Below are 20,530 nucleotides of genomic sequence, written 5' to 3' on the forward strand. Positions count from 1 at the left end.
ACCCTGTTACATTCTTAATACAGTAAAATGTTACTTCTTAGTTTGTAAGACTACCTGCATCAGCAGGTGTCTTAACAGACTTAAACTTTGCAAATAAGATCTTTGTTTAAAATAACACATCATGGGGCGCCTGGGTGGCTCAGTCGGTTGAGTGTCTGTCTTTGGCTCAGGTCATGATCTCAGTGTCCTGGAATCGAGCCCTACATTGGGCTCTCTGCTCAGCAGGAAGCCTGCTTCTCCCTCTGCCTGCCGCTCCCCCTGCTCGTGCTCTCTGTCTCTCTATCAAATAAATAAAAATCCCTTAAAAAAATAAAAAATAAAAACAGATTTTCTTTTCCAGAACCTCACAGGAGGACATAGACCTGCTGCTTCCTCACGTGCTAGCCCAATCAGCAGCCTTCCTTAAACCACTCAAACTAGATTTTAAACCAAAGACTGTAATAAGAGATGAAGAAGGACACTATATCATAATAAAGGGATCTATCCAACAAGAAGATCTAACAATTATAAATACTTATGCCCCTAAGTTGGGAGCAGCCAAATATATAAATCAATTAATAACAAAGAAACTCATTGATAATAATAAAATAATAGTAGGGGACTTTAGCACCCCACTCACAGCAGTGGACAGATCATCTAAGCAGAAGATGAGCAAGGAAACAAGGGCTTTGAATGACACACTGGACCAGATGGACTTAACAGATATATTCAGAGCATTTCATCCTAAAGCAGCAGAATACATACTCTTTTCAAGTTCATGTGGAGCATTCTCCAGAATACATCACATACTGGGTCACAAATCGGGTCTCAACCAATAAAAAAAGATTGAAATCATACCATGCCTATTTTCAGACCACAATGCTATGAAACTTGAAGTCAACCACAAGGACAAATTTGGAAGGACCACAAATACATGGAGATTAAAAAACATTCTACTAAAGAATGAATGGGTCAACCAGGAAATTAAAGAATTTTAAAAAAACGTGGAAGCAAATGAAAGTGAAAACACAACGGTTCAAAATCTTTGGGATGCAGCAAAGGCAGTCCTAAGAGGGAAGTATATAGCAATACAGGCCTTCCTCAAGAATCAAGAAAAGTCTCAACTACACAACCTAACCTTACACCTAAAGGAGCTGGGAAAAGAACAGCAAATAAAGCCTAAACCCAGCAGGAGAAGAGAAATAATAAAGATTAGAGGAGAAATCAATGATATAGAAATCAAAAAAACAGTAGAATACATCCACAAAACTAGGAGCTTGTTCTTTGAAAGGATTAATAAGATTGATAAACCCCTGGCCAGACTTATCAAAAAGAAAAGAGAAAGGACCCAAATAAATAAAGTCATGGGGGTGCCTGGGTGGCTCAGTTGTTAAGCATCTGCCTTCGGCTCAGGTCATGATCCCAGGGTCCTGGAATCGAGCCCCACGTCGGGCTCCCTGCTCAGAGTGGAGCCTGCTTCTCCCTCTCCCACTCCGCCTGCTTGTGTTCCCTCTCTCGCTGTGTCTCTCTCTGTCAAATAAATAAATAGAATTTGAAAAATAAAATCATGAATGAAACAGGAGAGATCACAACCAACACTGCAGAAATATCAATAATTATAAGAGAATATTATGAGCAATTATATGCCAACAAATTAGGCAATCCAGAGGAAATTAATACATGCCTAGAAACATAAACTACCACAACTGAAATAGGAAGAAATAGAAAACCTGAACAGACCCATAACCAGCAAAGAAATTGAATCAGTAATCAAGAATCTCCCAACAAACAAGGAGTCCAAGGCCAGATGGCTTCCCAGGGGAATTCTACCAAACATTTAAAGAAGAATTAATACCTATTCTTCTGAAGCTGTTCCATAAAATGGAAATGGAAGGAAAACTTCCAAACTCATTCTATGAGGCCAGCATTACCTTGATCCCAAAACCAGACAAAGACGCCACTAAACAGGAGAATTGTAGACCAATATCCCTGATGAACATGGATACAGAAATTCTCACCAAGATACTAGCTAATAGGGTCCAGCAGTACATTAAAAAGATGATTCACCACAACCAAGTGGGATTTATTCCTGGGCTGCAGGGGTGGTTCAACATTTACAATCAATCAGTGTGATACACCACATTACTAAAAGAAAGGATATGAACCATATGAGCAAAAGCATACAACAAAGTATAGCATCCTTTCTGATAAAAACCCCCTACCATGTAGGGAAAGAGGGAACATTCCTCAACATCATAAAAGCCAAATAAGAAAGACCCACGGCGAATATCATCCTCAGAGGGGAGAAACTGAGAGCTTTTCCCCTAAGATGAGGAACACAACAGGGATGTCCACTATCATCACTGCTGTTCATCATTGTAGTGGAAGTCCTAGCCTCAGCAATCAGACAGCAAAAAGAAATAAAAGGCATCCAAATTGGCAAAGAAGTCAAATTTCACTCTTCACAGATGACATGATACTCTATGTAGAAAACCCAAAAGACCCCAGTAAAAAATTTCTAGAACTGATACAGGAATTCAGCAAAGTTTCAGGATACAAAATCAACACACAGAAGCTTGTTGCATTCCTATACACTAACAGTGAAACAGCAGAAAGAGAAATCAAGGAATCGATCCCATTTACAATTGCACCAAAAACCATTAGATACCTAGGAATAGAACCTAATCAAAGAGGTAAAAGATCTGTACTCAGAAAACTATAGAACACTTAATGAAAGAAATTGAGGAAGACACAAAGAAATGGAAAAACATTCCATGCTCATGGATTGGAAGACCAAATATTGTTAAAATGTCTATGCTACCCAAAGCAATCTACACATTCACTGAAATCCCTATCAAAATACCACCAGCATTTTTCACAGAGCTGGAACAAACAATCCTAAAATGTGTATGGAACCAGAAAAAAAGACCTCGAATAGCCAAAGGAATGTTGAAAAAGAAAATCAAAGCTAGTGGCATCACAATTCCGGATTTCAAGTTCTGTTACAAAGCTGTAATTGTCAAGACAGGATGGTACTGGCACAAAAACAGACACATAGATAAATGGAACAGAATCGAGATCCCAGAAATGGACCCTCAACTCTATAGTCAACTAATCATTGACAAAGCAGGAAAAATTATCCAGTGGAAAAAAGTCTCTTCAACAAATGGTGTTGGGAAGATTGGATAGCCACATGCAGAAAAGTGAAACTGGACCACTTTCTTACAGCATACACAAAAAAAATTCAAAGTGGATGAAAGACCTAAATGTGAGACAGGAATCCATCAAAATCCTAGAGGAATTCACAGGGCAGCAACCTCTTTGATCTCAGCTGCAGCAACTTCTTGCTAGATACATCTCCAAAGGCAAGGAAAACAAAAGCAAAAATGAACTATTGGGACTTGATCAAGATAAAAAGCTTTTGCACAGCAAAGGAAATTTTGGTCAACAGAACTAAAAGGCAGCCTACGGAATGGGAGAAGGTAATTTGCAAATGTCTTATCAGATAAAGGGCTAATATCCAAAATCTATAAAGAATTTATCGAACTCAACACCCAAAAAACAAAAAATTGTCAAGAAATGGGCAGGAGACATGAACAGACATTTCTCCAAAGAAGACATACAGATGACCAATAAACACATGAAAAATGTCAACATCACTCAGGGAAATAGAAATCAAAATGACAATGAGATACCACCTGACACCAGTCAGAGTGGCTAAAATTAACAACTCAGGAAACGACAGATGTGCCAGGATGCAGAGAAAGGGGAACCCTCTTACACTGCTGGTGGAAATGCAAGCTGGTGCAGCCACTCTGGAAGACAGTATGGAGGTTCCTCAAAAGGTTGAAAATAGAGCTACCCCACAACCCCACAATTGCACTATTAGGTATTTATCCAAAGGATACAAACATAATGATCCAAAGAGGCACCTGCACCCCAATGTTTATAACAGCAATGTCCACAATAGCCAAACTGCGGAAAGAACCCAGATGTCCATTGACAGATGAATGGATAAAGAAGAGGTGGTATATTTATACCATGGAATATTACTTAGCCATCAAAAAAAAAATGAAATCTTTCCATTTGCAATAATGTGGATGAAACTAGAGGGTATTATGCTAAGGGAAATAAGTCAGACAAATACAAATAGTATATGATTTCACTCATGTAATTTAAGAAACAAAAAGAACATGGGGGAAGGAAGAATAAAATAAGATAAAAACAGAGAAAGAGGCAAACTATAAGAGACTCTTTTTTTTTTTTAATTTTTTATTGTTATGTTAATCCCCATACATTACATCATTAGTTTTAGATATAGTGTTCCATGATTCATTGTTTGTGCATAACACCCAGTGCTCCATGCAGAACGTGCCCTCCTCAATACCCATCACCAGGCTAACCCATCCTCCCACCCCCCTTCCCTCTAGAACCCTCAGTTTGTTTTTCAGAGTCCATCGTCTCTCATGGTTCTTCTCCCCCTCCGATTTCCCCCCCTTCATTCTTCCCCTCCTGCTACATTCTTCTTCTTTTTTTCTTTCTTAACATATATTGCATTATTTGTTTCAGAGGTACAGATCTGAGATTCAACAGTCTTGCACAATTCACAGCGCTTACCAGAACACATACCCTCCCCAGTATCCATCACCCAGTCACCCCATCCCTCCCACCCCACCCCCCACTCCAGCAACCCTCAGTTTGTTTCCTGAGATTAAGAATTCCTCATATCAGTGAGGTCATATGATACATGTCTTTCTCTGTTCTATAAGAGACTCTTAACTGTAGGTAACAAACAGGGTTGCTGGAGGGGAGGAGGGAGTGGGATGGGTAACTGGGTGATGGGCATTAGGAGGGAACTTGAAGTAATGAGCACTGGGTGTTGTATGCAACTGATGAATCACTAAATTCTACCCCTGAAACTAATAATACACTGTATGTTAACTAAATTGAATATAAATTTTTTAAAAATTTTTAAAAAGAATGTGATATAAAATAGTAGTTTTCAAACTTTAAAATGCAGAAGGGTCATGTGGTAATTTTGATAACATGTAGATTCTAATTAGTTGGTCTTATGGGCCTGCTCTTCGGCATGTTTAACAAGTTCCTGAGTGGTGGCAAGGCTGCTTGCCCAGAGAACAAACTTTGAGTACAAGAATTTAAAGTATTAGTGAAGACAGACCCTAACTGATAAAAATATTACAGCTCTTCTGGCATGCAAAACTAAATTACAAGTATTAAGTAATCTATTTTGAACGTTTAACAATGTGTAAATGAATGTACTGATTAAAAAAAAAAATTGGACCTAGTGATATGAAGCTCTGGAATCACATTTTCAATTCCTCTATTGAAATGTTTCTCTCACTGGTCATTGTGCCTCAGTTTTTTCAACTTTAAAATTGGAAGAGTACTTTCCGTCTATTATCTTGATGTTGATAAAGAATTTTTTTAAATTGCCTCTTCTCTGTTTTCCTCCTTAGGGAGTGCCTTGGTGAAGCACATGAGCCTTGTGACTGCCAAACATGGAAAAATTGGCTACAAAAAATAACTGAAATGAAACCGGAAGAACGTAAGGAGAATCTTAGATAGCTATACTATATATATTCTAATAGCATTCAAAAGATAATGTAGTCCTATTACTTAGAGTCTTCATTAAGTAAGTTTTCAAGTTGTTAATGCTGTAGCTCTCCAGTTTAACATTACACCTCTCACTAACACCCTTTTGGACATCACAAGGTTTTTGCAGCGGGGAATCACAAACAGGTTCCATGTTTCTAACTAACTGTTTTCAGTTAAGATAAGCAGGGTAGGGCACCTGGGTGGCTCAGATGGTTAAACATCTGCCTTCAGCTCAGGTCATGATCCCAGAGTCCTGGGATCGAGTCCCGCATCGAGCTCCCTGCTAGGCGGGGAGCCTGCTTCTCCCTCTGCCTCTGCTTCTCTGTCTCTCTGACTCTCATGAATAAATAAATAAAACATTTAAAAAAAAAAAAAGATAAGCAGGGTAAACAGGATCACATTTAAGCCCTCCTCCCACGGCTGGGTGGAGGGCTTTATCTTGGAGTGGACCACCTAGCTTTTTTATACCTTAAGGAAGAAATGTATACACTGTAGTGAGAGGAACTTCTTATTTCCCTGGAAACTTCCAGTGGATGATAAGACAAGTTAATTTCTTGACATTATGTGGCTCTGTAGATTTACTTATATTAAATGGCATGTCTAACTATTTTTACTGAGATTTCTATAAATACATATTAATCCTATGGAAATGCTATGAAATTGGTGTTAGTAATCCCATTTTGTAGATGAAGTAATTAATACTTAGATTGGATTGAGTGACATCAGGGACAGGGCATGTGCCTGGAAACAGAATGGATTTTAATTAGCCTTCTTAATAGTAATTCCTGCATTTAACAGGAATTGCTTTGCAGTTATTTTTCATCCCCTGAAGTGTTTTATGACAACTGTTTTCTTTCACATTAATACAAAAGTTAATTTCATTTTTTAACTTTTTATATAATTGAGTTAGTTTGAGGTATTACAAATCAGGATTAAGAATTCCCTCAGTGATTCTGCACTTACTATGAACAAAGCACATGATGATGATGATGCCAGCCTTCAAAAAGTACATAAGCTAGAAGGGAAGCAGTCAGATCATTACAGTATTATATGATAACTAATACAGTTGGGTAAAGATAAGAGTACAAAAACACGAAAACTAAATCTGGTTGGGCAGGGGGGTGTCAGAATCCTCCTGAAGGCAGTGAGATAGGAATTGGGTTTTAGCATACCTGCAGGGCAGAAATGTGGTAGGTATTCCTATCAGCAGCTAAAGTGATGCTGGGAGAGCCTGGCTGACAGCTGAGACCCGACAGGCTTGTATTATATCGGGCAATATAACACTGCCCAGGAACTGGTCATTAGCATTTTATACTCACGAGATTCATTTTGTGCACTGACTCAGGGTTATTCAAATCCATGAAGAAGAGACTACTATGTAAACCAGAATATCAGTTTATTAATTGATAACGAGGGGGATCCCTTTCACATGATGAGAAGGCTTATGTCCGTTATCCAGGAGCAAAAGGAAATGGATAATCTTAGGATATTTTATAGGGAGATATGATTAAATATTCTTGCCCTGTACATTCATCATTCAATCAACAAGTATTTTTTTGAGTACCTGCTATGTGCTAGGAACTTCCCAAATTAAAAACAGCCACATGGATTGTTTTTGTCCCCAGGTGCATTGTGTCTCGTGAATGCCAGATGTAGCTTGCCATTGCTCGCTTGACACCCACCCATTTTCCCTCTTCTCCTGATATGTATGGGTCTGTGTATACGTGTGAGTTCCATAAACAGATTAATACCATTATCCTGCAACGCCTTTAAACATGACAAGACCATTGGATTTTGCTTTCTTGTTTTGCTTCTGGCACCAAGAAACATTTATATTTCTATTAGACATGGTTGGCTATTGCTCACCTACCTACATTTCTTTATACCTTAACATCTTATGCTTAACATTAAGGTCCATGGGAGAAATTGCAAGAGATGAGGCTGGAAAGGTAGGCATTGCCAGATTGGAGGATTTTTGCCAAATTGTCTGAAGTTATCTTATTAACAGAATAAGCTATATGATACATTTTTTAAGTAGGAAAATAGCATTATCTGAGATATTTTTATGAAGATAACTGATGACTGGGCAGGTGAGACTGAAGGATAGAGAGATCAAAATAGGGAGGTAAATTTTTAGTTTGAGTCAAAGGATGGATGATTGGTCAACGTAGGAAATTCAGATATGAGATTACCTTTCAGGGGAAAATAAATGACTTGTTGTGGACATTGTGAACTTTGAGGTACTTATAGGACATATATGTGGAGGTGTGCAGTGGGATTTTAGAAGTGCTTGTTTGCAGCCCAGAGAGATGCTGAGAAGACTTAGGAATAACTTATTGCTTTTAAGTGGTATCCATATTATTTATGTAACATTTATTGAGTGCTACTTTATATTAGAATATAGAAATAAGGTGCTGTCTACCTTCTTGAAATTTACATTTTAGAGACGAAGACAGCAATATACAAAACTAAGAAAAAGAAGTATTATTAATGCTGTGAAAGAACAGCATACCTGTAGTACATTGTGAGGGAGGGGAGAGATCAAAGAGAAGATCAGTCTTCTCTATGAGAGGGTAAGGAAAAACATTATGAAAGAATTGATGCACAAGCTGCATCTTGAGAGCTGATAAGATGTTCTTCGCACAGACCGGAACAGGAAGGGTATTTGGGCTTCAGGCGAAGGAGAGCTGTGAAATAGCATGGCATGTTCACGGACTACAGATTCTGCAGTACAACCAGCGCAAAGAAGGTGCACTGCGAGATGAGACCGCACAGGCAGAAGTCCCAGCCGGTGTCAGGGCGGGGGTTCTATGGAGTGCTGGGAGGTCCGACTTCATCCTGAGACACTGAAAAGCGGTTCTGAGGAGGAGAGTGAGAATTGAAGATGCTTAGGTCACTCAGGTAAAAGTGTGGACAGTGAATAGAGACTATTGAGAGACAAGTAAGAATGCTGTTTCTTAGAAAACTTCAGAATGTCCAGAATGTTTCTTAGAAAACTTCAGAATGAGAGGATAATGAGGGTTTGAACAAGACAGGGGCAATGCAAACAAGAGAGGAGAGGTGTATACAGGAGAGTTAAAGAAGATGCAGTTTTATTTAGTTGTAAATCTAGTGTACTTACCAGTTGCCTGGAAGTGTTAACGCACCACAAGAAATAATTAGCACAATATATTGTTTATTAACTCTTGAGCAGAAAATGGCTGTAAGTGTCCGATTTAAGATATGAAACAAACATTTTGAAATGGGTGTTTTTACTTATGTCTTACCATTGTAAAATTGGTCATTCATTCCATACCCACGAATAAGTTTTTACTAGGGCGAGAGAGAGAGAGAGAGAATGACCTGGCTAGTAAGTACAGATTATCACTGGGACTGTGACAAAATATCCTTACATATGACCATGATCCTGATAATGAGGACAGAAGAGAAATAGAAGAACTAGAAAATGGTATATATGGTGTATACACAGTTACTTCTGGTGGCCAGAGACAGGGAGACCTCAAATGAAAAACAAGACTTCCTCAAAGAGTCCTAAATGGGGTTTTAATTCAGAAAGACAGAGGAACTTGAGAAAATTGGATAGAAGATAAGGGACTGAGGACACCTGAAAAGTTGTCTACCATAGAAGGACCAAAGCCAAGACTGCAGAGTAAGTTCCCAGTTGCTGAGAAAAACCTAGGAGTTTTCTCATTGTCCTCCAGACAGAAATGTGATGACCAGCTGACTACTATTAATGGCCACTTAAGTTTATGAAATTTAGGGTGAGGCTTAAAGCAAATAATACTAGGCCAACTGTAAGCCTTAAGCGGAACATCATCATTAAATACATAAAAATAATATTCCAAGAAAGAAAAGTATGATTTAATGCTGTATTGTTTACATATTAATTTGGGTCATGGTCACATACATACTTTTGGCATAAGCATTTTCAACTGAACTTGTCGATTCATGAGATCATTTTCTCCCTTATGCCTAGTTTTCCAAAGTCTTTGAATTATGAGACTCAAAAGGAGTGACAAAATCTGATTAATGAGAAAAAATGCTATAAAATATACTAAGATTCATTCAAAGAATTCCATATAAAGATTCAAATACTATTTGTCAGCACTGAAACTGCCTCTGTTATGTCTAATCAGACAAGAAGAGGGAGTGATTATATTTTCTGTGAAACTGGTTATTTTATAAAAATTCTGAGACCAGTTTTTCCATAGTACATGATAAATGATTATTGAACGGAATTCAAATATTCTTCTTAAGAAGTCAGTCTTTAAAATCAATTTTGTGAACGCCTGGGTGGCTCAGTCAGTTAAGCGTCAGCCTTCAGCTCAGGTCATGATCCCAGGGTCCTGGGATCGAACCCCACATGGGGCTCCCTGCTCAGCAGGAAGCCTGCTACTCCCTCTCCCTCTGCTTGTGCTCTCTCTGTCTCTCTCTCTCAAATGAATAAATAGTATCTTTTTTAAAAAATTTAAAAATAAAAATAAAATCAACTTTGTTTTGGGCAACACTGTCAGGACCCTTCTCACTCCTGAGAGATTTTTCTGTATCCTTTTTTAATAAACTTCTGTCACTTTACTCACTCTCAAAAAAAAATAAATAAAAATAAATAAACCAACTTTGTTTTCACTTGCACACATATTGATTCTATTAGTAGATCTTAGATTGTTAATGCACTAATACTTGATTAAATGAAGCTAATATTTCTTACAAGGAGACCTAAGCACACTAGATTATTGAAGAAAGAAGATCAGGATACAATAGACATGTAACTGAAGTCAAAGGAAGAGTCTGTAACTCAGTAAGGGTGAAGAAAACTCACCAGGTCGACGGAAGGGGGAGATAAGGTAATGTAGGTATGAAGCAAAGTGTATACAGAAGGCAGATGTGTGAAATGACCTTGTTCGGAGAACTAGAAGGAAAGGCATTTTTTCCAGTACAAGTTTTTGTTTTAATAATAGTAAAAAAAATAATAGTTATTTCCTGAACACAGTTTACTTTATACAATCCTCTAGAATGCAGTTAGGAACTAGCATTCTCTCCAAGGGTGGGAGAAAAAAACTGTTACATTGCAAGTCACACAAGCTGCTTTGTTTTAATGGCTTTGTGCTTTATTTATTATAACAATGGACAATAAAGGTCATAAGAATATATTAGAGCCTCTGAGCTAAAAATAATGTTGATGCTGAAGGGAGGAGACAGGCCACTATTTAAAAAAAAAAAAAATTAGACATTATACTTAGTGATTAGGTTTTAAAGGAGTACCCTCTGTAAATGGCATTACCTCCACAGCTTGACCAGATTAGCCGTAAGTTAGTAAGTTCCTCCTGAAACTCCTGTTCTCCACCAAATTAACTGAGAATTCTCTGTAGCAACACCCTAATCAAACCATCTTCTATCAAGTGGGTTTAGAACTGAAGTGGGTCTGATCACTTCATTGCTGCTGTTGTTTCTCTTTGCTGTATGGAACTGAAAACCAGTGCTTCCCAGTCCAGCACTGCTGTTCTGTTGTTGAACAAACTTAAGTGTGTAGGCACCTTGGTATTCTTTGTGGCAAGACAGCCCCACTCCTGCACTGTTAGGCTCCATCAAAGGGCTGCTCCTAGTGCTCACCTCTTCCAGTTCATGTACTGAGCCACTTTCCAGGGGTCACTCAACCCAAATGCTTGTCTCCCTTCCCTCTCCAGGGTTGGGTCACTTTTCCTTTTAAACCTCAAAACTCAAGGAGTCTGATTTCTCACCTGCTTTTAACAGAAGTGCTAACTCCTTTCCCCACCCTTTTGAGAGTGTCTGCATGTAATCAGGGCCTTGACTGGATGGGCCACTTTCAGTGATTTCGAAGTAATTTTTGGACATCTCTTTCAGGAAAGAAAAGGTAGAGCTTTCCTGTGCACTTAAAGCTAGAAAACAAAACAAATTCGATTACTGACAAGGAGGGAGAAAGTAATTGTGCCTCTGGACCTCTCTCTAGTACCTAACTCTCTCCACTTGGAGTGCTGGGAAGGGTGTTGATTTATAAGATTTAGAATCGTTTAAAATCATGACATTCCTTAAGACTGCAGATCTCAAATCAAAATAGAATAAATTGAGTTTAAGATGAATATAAGATTGGCATGGGGATAGAGGGAGGGAGAATCTTGCCAGGTGGACAGTGGCCAAATCATGAAGGTATTTTTTGCTAAAACAATTTGATTTTATCTTGCAGTCAGTGGGGAGCATCTAAAAGATTTCAAGGAGATACGTATTTCTCAAAGATCACTGTAGGCAGTATAGTGGAAGTTGGGGGCATAAGGAGCTGGGGAGATGAGTTGGTTTATTAATTGTCAAAGCAGGAGGTGTGGAGGACCCTAGCTAAAGCAGTAAGAAGTAGAAATGGAGAGGAGACAGATAAGAAAAATGGTAGAAACTATGGAATGTAGCAGGTGAGGGAGAAAGGAGGGTATCCAAGATCATGCTCTTCCTGGATTGATTCTGAGTAGATGACCATATCATTTACCAGGACAGGGAATAGAGAAAGGGGCAGGTTTAGGGGAAATGGTAAGTTTAGTTTTAGACATGTCACAGTGGATTCATTTTTAGTTTATCTGAAATAATCATGGGTAAAAAAAAGATAGTGATATTTCAATATAATTTTCGTGTTTTTTACTATGATGAAGAGTATCTGGTCATTATGTTTGCAGCTGACCCATTTAAGAAATTATTGTCTAAAATTACCATTCTTTCTGTAACTCTCTTTGATGCAATAGTTTTTTTTTTTAATATTTTATTTATTTATTTGACAGAGACACAGCGAGAGAGGGAACACAAGCAGGGGGAGTGGGAGAGGGAGAAGCAGGCTTCCCGCTGAGCAGGGAGCCCGATGCAGGGCTCGATCCCAGGACCCTGGGATCATGACCTGAGCCGAAGGCAGACGCATAACCGACTGAGCCACCTAGGCGCCCCGATGCAATAGTTATTTTAAACAGACAATAATATATTGCTTTTTGTTAGCTTTAGTTCTTTTCTTCCCCAGTTTATTTGGACACAACTTCAGAGAAAAATCTCCTTTAAATCAGATTTCATAAATAGAACTTTTGGAATACAGCCCCTTATCATACTATAATCATGCTATTCAAAATGAAGCAGTTTAAAAACTTTGCCATATACCCTAATAGGAAAATAAATATATAGTTAAAATTGAGAGACAATCTGCAAAGAAAACTTTGGGGGGGACGGGGTTCCCTCTGAAGTTATACACTAACTCATGTGTTTTGTGTTTGTGTCCCAAAGTTGTAGGAGTTAGTGAAGCTTATGAGGATGCTGCCAATTGTCTCTGGTTGTTAACTAACTCTAAGCCTTGTGCTAACTGTAAGTCTCCGATACAGAAGAATGAGGGATGCAATCACATGCAGTGTGCTAAGGTAAGAAGTTAAAGAGGATTTTGCATGCTTTGTAGTTAGAATCTTAATTTGACTTTAATCCAAAGAAGAAACAAGCATAAAACTGTTGCTGGGTTTCAGATGGATTCCAGGAGATTACATTCTATATTCTTTGTTGAATAACGTAAGTATTGCTTTATACTACTACCTTTTACACTCATAATGAATGTTAAAAATAGATTAAGGATTCAGTGGTATTTGGCCTGAAGGTGAGAAATGCCTGAATTGCTTCCCTGCTAATCTCTCCTAGTGAGGATCCTGAAATCTTACCTGCTGATCAACAAGCCCCTCCCCACCCCTGCCTAGTGAGGATCCTGAGAGAGTTTTGTCTGTATATAAAAAATAATATTAGGGGCGCCTGTGTGGCTCAGTCGGCTCAGGTCATGGCCCCAGGGTCCTGGGATCGAGCCCCATGTCAGGCTCCCGCCTCGGCAGGGAGTCTGCTTCTCCCTCTGACCGTCACCCCGCTCATGCTCTCTCTCTCATTCTCTCTCTCTCAAATAAATAAATAAAATCTTTAAAAAATAATAATATTAAAAGATAAAGTGCTATTTTATATGAGATCTCTTACAAAACTGGCTTTTGAGCACACAGCTTAGATTCAAGGCCCAAGTCAGGCCCCAGGCAATTCCCCTAAGTCCACATCTAAGTTGGTGTCTATGTATAGGTGGCTATATAATAAAAGTACCCAAAGCAGTGGACAGACTTAGGTCTGCTGTGAAATCATCAGTTAAATAAATAATTCATTCATTACAGTATTGAAAATGCCAACAAAGATCTTCTTGACTGAAACATAATTAATATAAATAATTACTTTTGGAAGGCTACCCTCCTGGCTTAGTTGCATAGAAAGAAACTGCCATATTTAAAACAAATATTCTGGGGCACCTGGGTGGCTCAGTCGTTGGGTGTCTACCTTCGGCTCAGATCATGATCCCAGCGTCCTGGGATCGAGCCTCATATCGGGCTCCCTGCTCTGCGGGAAGCCTGCTTCTCCCTCTCCCATTCCCCCTGCTTATGTTCCTGCCCTCGCTATATCTCTCTCTCTGTCAAATAAGTAAGTAAAATCTTTAAAAAATAAATAAAACAAATATTCTGGAATTAGGTTAATAAATATTTTATTAATCCATGCCTACATTTATGAATATTTTTGTTTTAAAATTATATTCCAATTTTTTTCTTTTTCATTGGAAGTTCCATGTATATAAAAAATAATTATTTAAAATTGAAACAACAATGTAACTTTCAATTTACAATGTAAAAGAAACCCAAATAGTTAAGAATATTCCAATAACAAAAATCAATATCTTCTAAGTATTACTTGATTTTTAATGTTAAAGCTAATGATCATTATCATTATTACATTTAAAAAACAGCAGTTACCAGATCATTTTTATAAGCCTGTTATTACTATAAAATTAACATAAATGAATTCGCTTAGTGAGATAGTAATAACGACTTCCTAAGAGAGAAGAGGAAAAATGTAGTACAGTGTTCTGAGCAAAATGCTCAATGGTGCTTATTAGTTCAGCTGATCAGGCCAAAAATATTTTATTTGTGGTCTTATCTCTAACATCCATTATTAGTTTTTTCTTGGAAAATCTGATATAGACTATATAGATGTATAAAGAAACACAGGTTGACCATAAAAATCGGCCATTGGGCTACTAATAAAAAAGGCAAGATCCAGTTATCCACTTACCTTTATTAACTTGAAAGCACCTACCAGTAGTAAGTAGTTGATAAATACGAATATTTTTATGAATTCACCAGGCTCATGATATAAGATAATTTATCTTAAACAGATTTTGCTTAAGCTTCTGTTGCATTTAAAAGAAACATTTACTTGCACACTATGGAAATGTAATAGTCTTATCTAATATACCATCTGAAGTATTTGCATTGAACGAAAGAAACTATCAAGTAATTCTTAGGACATAGAAGAAAGACATCAAAAAGTAATAACCTTGCTACAAAAAAATTTCATACTTTTAGAATTTTTTTTATATGTGAAGGTGGAACAACAGATCATATGTAATTGAATCCATGCTCTAACACAATGACTAAATCATGATATACTTTTATTACTGCCACAGTGTTGATTATGATTCAATACAGTTTTTACTTTCTGGAATCAAATTATTAAACATTTTAGAAGAATGACAAATTTGGCCTTATAAAAATAGTTTTATTTTTTTATTTATTTTTTTTTTATTAAAGATTTTTTTTTTATTTATTTATTTGAGAGAGAGAATGAGAGAGAGAGAGAGCACAAGAGGGGGGAGCAGGAGAGGGAGAAGCAGACTCCCCGCTGAGCAGGGAGCCCGATGCGGGACTCGATCCCGGGACTCCAGGACCATGACCTGAGCCGAAGGCAGTCGCTTAACCAACTGAGCCACCCAGGCGCCCAAAAATAGTTTTATTTTTAAAAACTTTATTCATTTCCCTTTAGATAATTTTCAGGAACTATTTAAATTTTGCATTCTTACACATTTTAAATCACTTATAATAAGTAATTTTCTTCATCTGACTCTGTAAAACTGTATGCTGCAACTAAAAAATAAAAGTTACTAAAGTTCTGTATTCTTTTTCTTATCATAGAATATAAAATCTGGCTGTTTTGTAGAAAGTTCTGCCACTAATTTGAGACATCAGTAGAGATGTACTGAAGGGTAACTTGTATCAAACCAGGCGCAAAGTTTGCTTATACCAAGCAATAAAAGAACTTGCATGCTCTCAGAACCTTGATATCTACAATTTATTGTATAAGTACCTGTTAGTGAAGGGCTAATGAGGACACAAATTTTAATTTAGTTCTATCTGTGACTTATCAGGTAGAGAAAAAATTAATAAAGATATAGAAGACTTAACATAATGACTAAGATATATCTGATTGCTATATATTCAGACTTTGTATCCTGAAAACATGGATTACACCATGTTTGCAAGTATCCGTGGAGCAATAGCAAAGAATTTGACCATTGATCATCAAAGAAAATCTCAGTAATACTTCAGAAAATAGAAATGGTAATAGCAACATTCTCTGATCATAATGGAATAAAATAGAAATTAATAATAAAGTTATAAAAGGCCTCTTCATATGGAAATACTACTTTATCAGACCCTGAGCACCTGTATCTAGAGCAATGCTCAGAAATGTGCATAGCCTCATTAAAACAATACAAAATAAGGAATGAGTTAAGGATATGACTCAAAAAATTAGAAAAACAGAATAAACTTGAAGAACACCAGGAGGAAGGATTTATTTTTTTTTTAAAGGTTTTATTTATTTGACAGAGCACAAACAGGGGGGGCAGCAGGCAGAGGGAGAGGGAGAAACAGGCTCCCCGCTGAGCAGGGAGCCCAACACGGGGCTCTATCCCAGGACTCTGAGATCACGACCTGAGCTGAAGGCAGCCGCTTAACCAATTGAGCCACCCAGGCACCCCAAGAATGGTTCACTATTTAAAAAACTATTGCCAGGCGCCTGGGTGGCTCAGTCGTTAAGTGTCTGCCTTCGGCTCAGGTCATGATCCCAGGGTCCTGGGATCGAGCCCCGCATCGGGCTCCCTGCTCCGCAGGAAGCCTGCTTCTCCCTCTCCCACTCCCCCTGCTTGTGTTCCCTCTCTCGCTGTGTCTCTCTGTCAAATAAATAAATAAAATCTTTAAAAAAAAAAAAAAAGCTATTGCTATACCTCATTTTATTAGTAGATCCAAAGAGAAGAATCATACATATGTTCTGTAGTTGCTAAAAAGGCATTTGACAAAAAATCAACAACCATTCTTTATTAAAACACTCAAAGATGGACTCTTCCTTAGTATGATAAAAGTAAATCTAGTTCAGTGCAAAAGTTAGCATGATAACTAGAGGTACTCTCACTAAAATCAAGAACAAGATAAGGATACTCTCAATCACAAATATTGTTAACATTGGACTAGATACCAGTCAGCATATTTAGACAATAGGAAGAAATTAAAGATGTAAAAATTAGAAATGAAGTAGTAAAATTATTTTTTTGCAGATAGCATGATTAAATGCCTAGAAAACCCACAAGAATCAGTTTAAAAACTAGTAACAACAAAATTCAATTAATTAGCAGAGTACAAAGTTAATATGCAGAAGGCAGTAGCCTTCATTTGTACCAAAAACATCCGGACAAAATATGTACTGAAAGAGAAGATCTCATTTATCTAGAAAAAAACTTAAATGTACAAAATTTTTATAAAGAAAATTTTAAGACCACTTTCTGTAGGACACAAAAGATGACAAACAAATGGAAAAGTAACAAAGTTGTTGGATAGAAAGTTTCCAATGAAAATACCAGCAGGTTTTGTTTCTGCATCTAGATAATTTAATTCAAAAGTTCACGTGGAAAAACAAAGCAAGAATAGCTAGGAAAACTCTGAAAAAGAACAGTGAGGAGGAACTAGCCTTGTCAAATAGCCTATTGTAAAGGCTCAGTAATTAAAACAGCATTGTGCTGGCACATGAATCTAGAGATTAATGAAATTATAATAAAAAGCCCAGAAAATAGAAATATGTGGGAATTTAATATATGGTAAAGGAGGATCTCCAGTAGGGGAGAAACATGGACTGTTCAATAAATAGGATTGAGACAACTGGGCAGTTGTGTGGGAAAAAATAAAGTTGAATTCATACTGTATACCCATGAACAGCGCAAATATTTAAATGTTTAAAAAACAAAGAAACAAACATAAAAGTACCAGAAGAAAACAGATTTGAAATGGGAAGATCCCTCTGACCCAAAATCCATAAGCATTAAAAAAAAGATGTATTTTCATACTGTAATGTTCATATTTTTGGTATTATTGGCCAATTATGGTAATAAAATGAAATTTTCTTAAAAATAAGAAACAGATTTTATGGGGCACCTGGGTGGCTCAGTCGTTAAGCGTCTGCCTTCGGCTCAGGTCATGATCCCAGGGTCCTGGGATCGAGCCCCGCATCGGGCTCCCTGCTCTGCGGGAAGCCTGCTTCTCCCTCTCCCAGTCCCCCTGCTTGTGTTCCCTCTCTTGCTGTGTCTCTCTCTGTCATATAAATAAATAAAATCTTTAAAAAAAAAAAAAGAAACAGATTTTATGTCAGTCTTTCTACTTGGAAACCTTTTAAACTTGTTTCTAGTTTCAAAAACAATTTATCAAAGTCATAAAAAAACTTCTGATGAAGACTGGTGAAGCTCTATGTACCAAAGTAAGATTACCATGCACTTGAAAAATGAAACATTGTCAGTATTTGTCTTTATTGTGGGAAAGAATATCCTATTGATATTTTTAAAGATTCCTTGATATTACTTCATAATATTATGATTTACGTTTTAATATATCCTTATAAGTGGTCATTTTAAACTACCCTCCACATCTTTCTATAGTACAAATAAGGTCTCCAGAGGAAACATGAAAAAGACGGCATGTCTTTAAGATTTGTTCCTGGTCACACAGGCAGAATTGCTTGATCTCTACAAAGTGGTTGACTAGAAATCAGAAAATAATTTGCATGTTAACACAGGGCAATGTTTGCATATATGTTTTCTTTTGAAGTGCAAGTATGACTTTTGCTGGATTTGCCTAGAAGAATGGAAAAAGCATAGTTCTTCCACAGGAGGTTATTACAGATGTACTCGCTATGAAGTCATTCAGCATGTGGAGGAGCAATCCAAGGAAATGACTGTGGAGGTGAGAACTGTTTAAATTAAGGCCTCTGGCGAAACCACTTAATACCATTGGGAGTATTTTGCATTTCTTCATTTTCCTATCTTTGTCGTAATGAGGCATTAAATTGAATACACTTTATTTTTTTTCCTTCCCCCCCAGATTGAATACACTTTAGAGTAGCCTTTAATTTAAATAAAATAGGTCTATCAACTTGAGAGCTTTCTTTTTTTTAATTTTCCCTTTTTTATTTTGTTAAATATAAAGTCTTATATATCCCTGTCTCTATAATGACTTAAAAACAATTTTAACATAATATCAACAATACAGTATTCTGTTACAGCATATAATAAGTCTTCGTCCGCTTGGCTTCCATAACAGAATACCATAGACTGAGTGGCTTAAACAACAGAGATGTATTTCTCACAGTTCTGGGACCTAGGAAGTCCAAGATCAAGATTCTTGCCAGTTCAGCTTCTGGTGATGACTCTCTTGCTGGCTTGCAGCGGGCTGGCTGTCTTTGTGCTATATCCTCACATGGTAGAGAGCGAGAGCTCTGGTGTCTCTTCCTTTTCTTAAAAGAGCAATGATTCTACTGGGTTATGGCCCCACCCCAATGACTTTATTTAACCTTTATCACCTCATAGGTCCTATCTTCAAATCCAGTCATTCACATTGGGGGTTAAGGCTTCAACGTGAACTTTGGGGAGATACAGTTCAGTCCATAGCAAAAGCAGTATAATAAAACATTGAAGATCTGATAAATGTAGGTCTTGAGGGGCATCTTTGCCTTATGCTCTGGGATCATAGATTCAGTAGTTTATCATAGAGAATACAAATGCAAGACTTTGTTCTGGTAGCCTTAAAAATATACTGTTGTGTTTTTTTTCCTCAAAATAATGAAATCTGTATGCACAGCTACCTATTAGTAATAAAAATTTTAAGTGACAAAAAGTCCCCAATTTTAATAGCTAGTACCTTATTTATAAAAGTCGTTTATGGACTTTTGTTTCCTAGGCTGAGAAAAAACACAAACGATTTCAAGAACTTGACAGATTTATGCACTATTACACAAGATTTAAAAACCATGAGCATAGCTATCAGGTATGTCCCAAATCATTTCAAATGCTCTGAATTATACTGTTGTGTATAAATAAAGAAAATTATATAAATTATTTATTTCTATTCCTTTAGTTAGAACAACGCCTTCTTAAAACAGCCAAAGAAAAGATGGAGCAATTGAGTAGAGCTCTCAAAGAAAGTAAGTTATAAGTGGTATGTGTGATAATTAATCTAACATAGCCTTACATGCTTAAGTCACTTCATTGGTAGGAGGGTAAGGCCCTTCAAGGAATACATTATTATCTGCGTTGCTCATTCTGGTACTGCTTGGAGTTCTCAGAAGCCCAGAGTGCAGCTTAGCATTTGAGGCCTCTGTAATGAGATTTTCTACCCGGCTTAGCTCATAATGTTCCTCTTAATGCAGCCTATACTGTTAGCAGATAAACACACATCATGGTTTTGCTTACTCTCTGCCACCGCTGATGCTCTCCAGTGTCTGGAACAGTGCATGAGCCCTAAAAGGCATCCCTGACCTCGTCAAAAGAGCGAGATTCACATGTCACCCAGTTGTAGTGTGACTAAATTCCCAAAGGTTCTTGAGAAAATTGAGCAGACTGCTTAATGGAATGGAAGTCAAATACAGTTTTGGGAGAAATCTTCTCACTGATAAATAAAGGACATTAGAGTCTGAAAGCAAAGACAGGAGATGGGGCTGACTTATGGATCCTAAAATGGAAATTCAGAAAGAACATTCCTAAAATGTATTGAGTATTGATTGCATCATTAAA

At 37.3% G+C, this 20,530-nt stretch overlaps 1 protein-coding gene across 4 annotated transcripts in view; it reads left to right on the top strand.

The window, feature by feature from the left end:
- The window catches only part of ANKIB1 (ankyrin repeat and IBR domain containing 1), a 149,830-nt gene that overhangs the window by 110,954 nt on the left and 18,346 nt on the right, over positions 1–20,530 (top strand). For all 4 annotated transcript variants that reach the window (XM_078059250.1, XM_036113326.2, XM_078059249.1 and 1 more), the window contains exons 10-14: positions 5,457–5,545; positions 12,862–12,992; positions 18,570–18,704; positions 19,698–19,784; positions 19,875–19,941. In XM_078059250.1, the coding sequence (XP_077915376.1) occupies positions 5,457–5,545; positions 12,862–12,992; positions 18,570–18,704; positions 19,698–19,784; positions 19,875–19,941 (509 nt within the window). The remainder of the gene's footprint in view (positions 1–5,456; positions 5,546–12,861; positions 12,993–18,569; positions 18,705–19,697; positions 19,785–19,874; positions 19,942–20,530) is intronic.

This window comes from Halichoerus grypus, chromosome 12 (genome assembly GCF_964656455.1).
Source record: "Halichoerus grypus chromosome 12, mHalGry1.hap1.1, whole genome shotgun sequence".
In the NCBI taxonomy this organism is placed as follows: Eukaryota; Metazoa; Chordata; class Mammalia; order Carnivora; family Phocidae; genus Halichoerus; species Halichoerus grypus.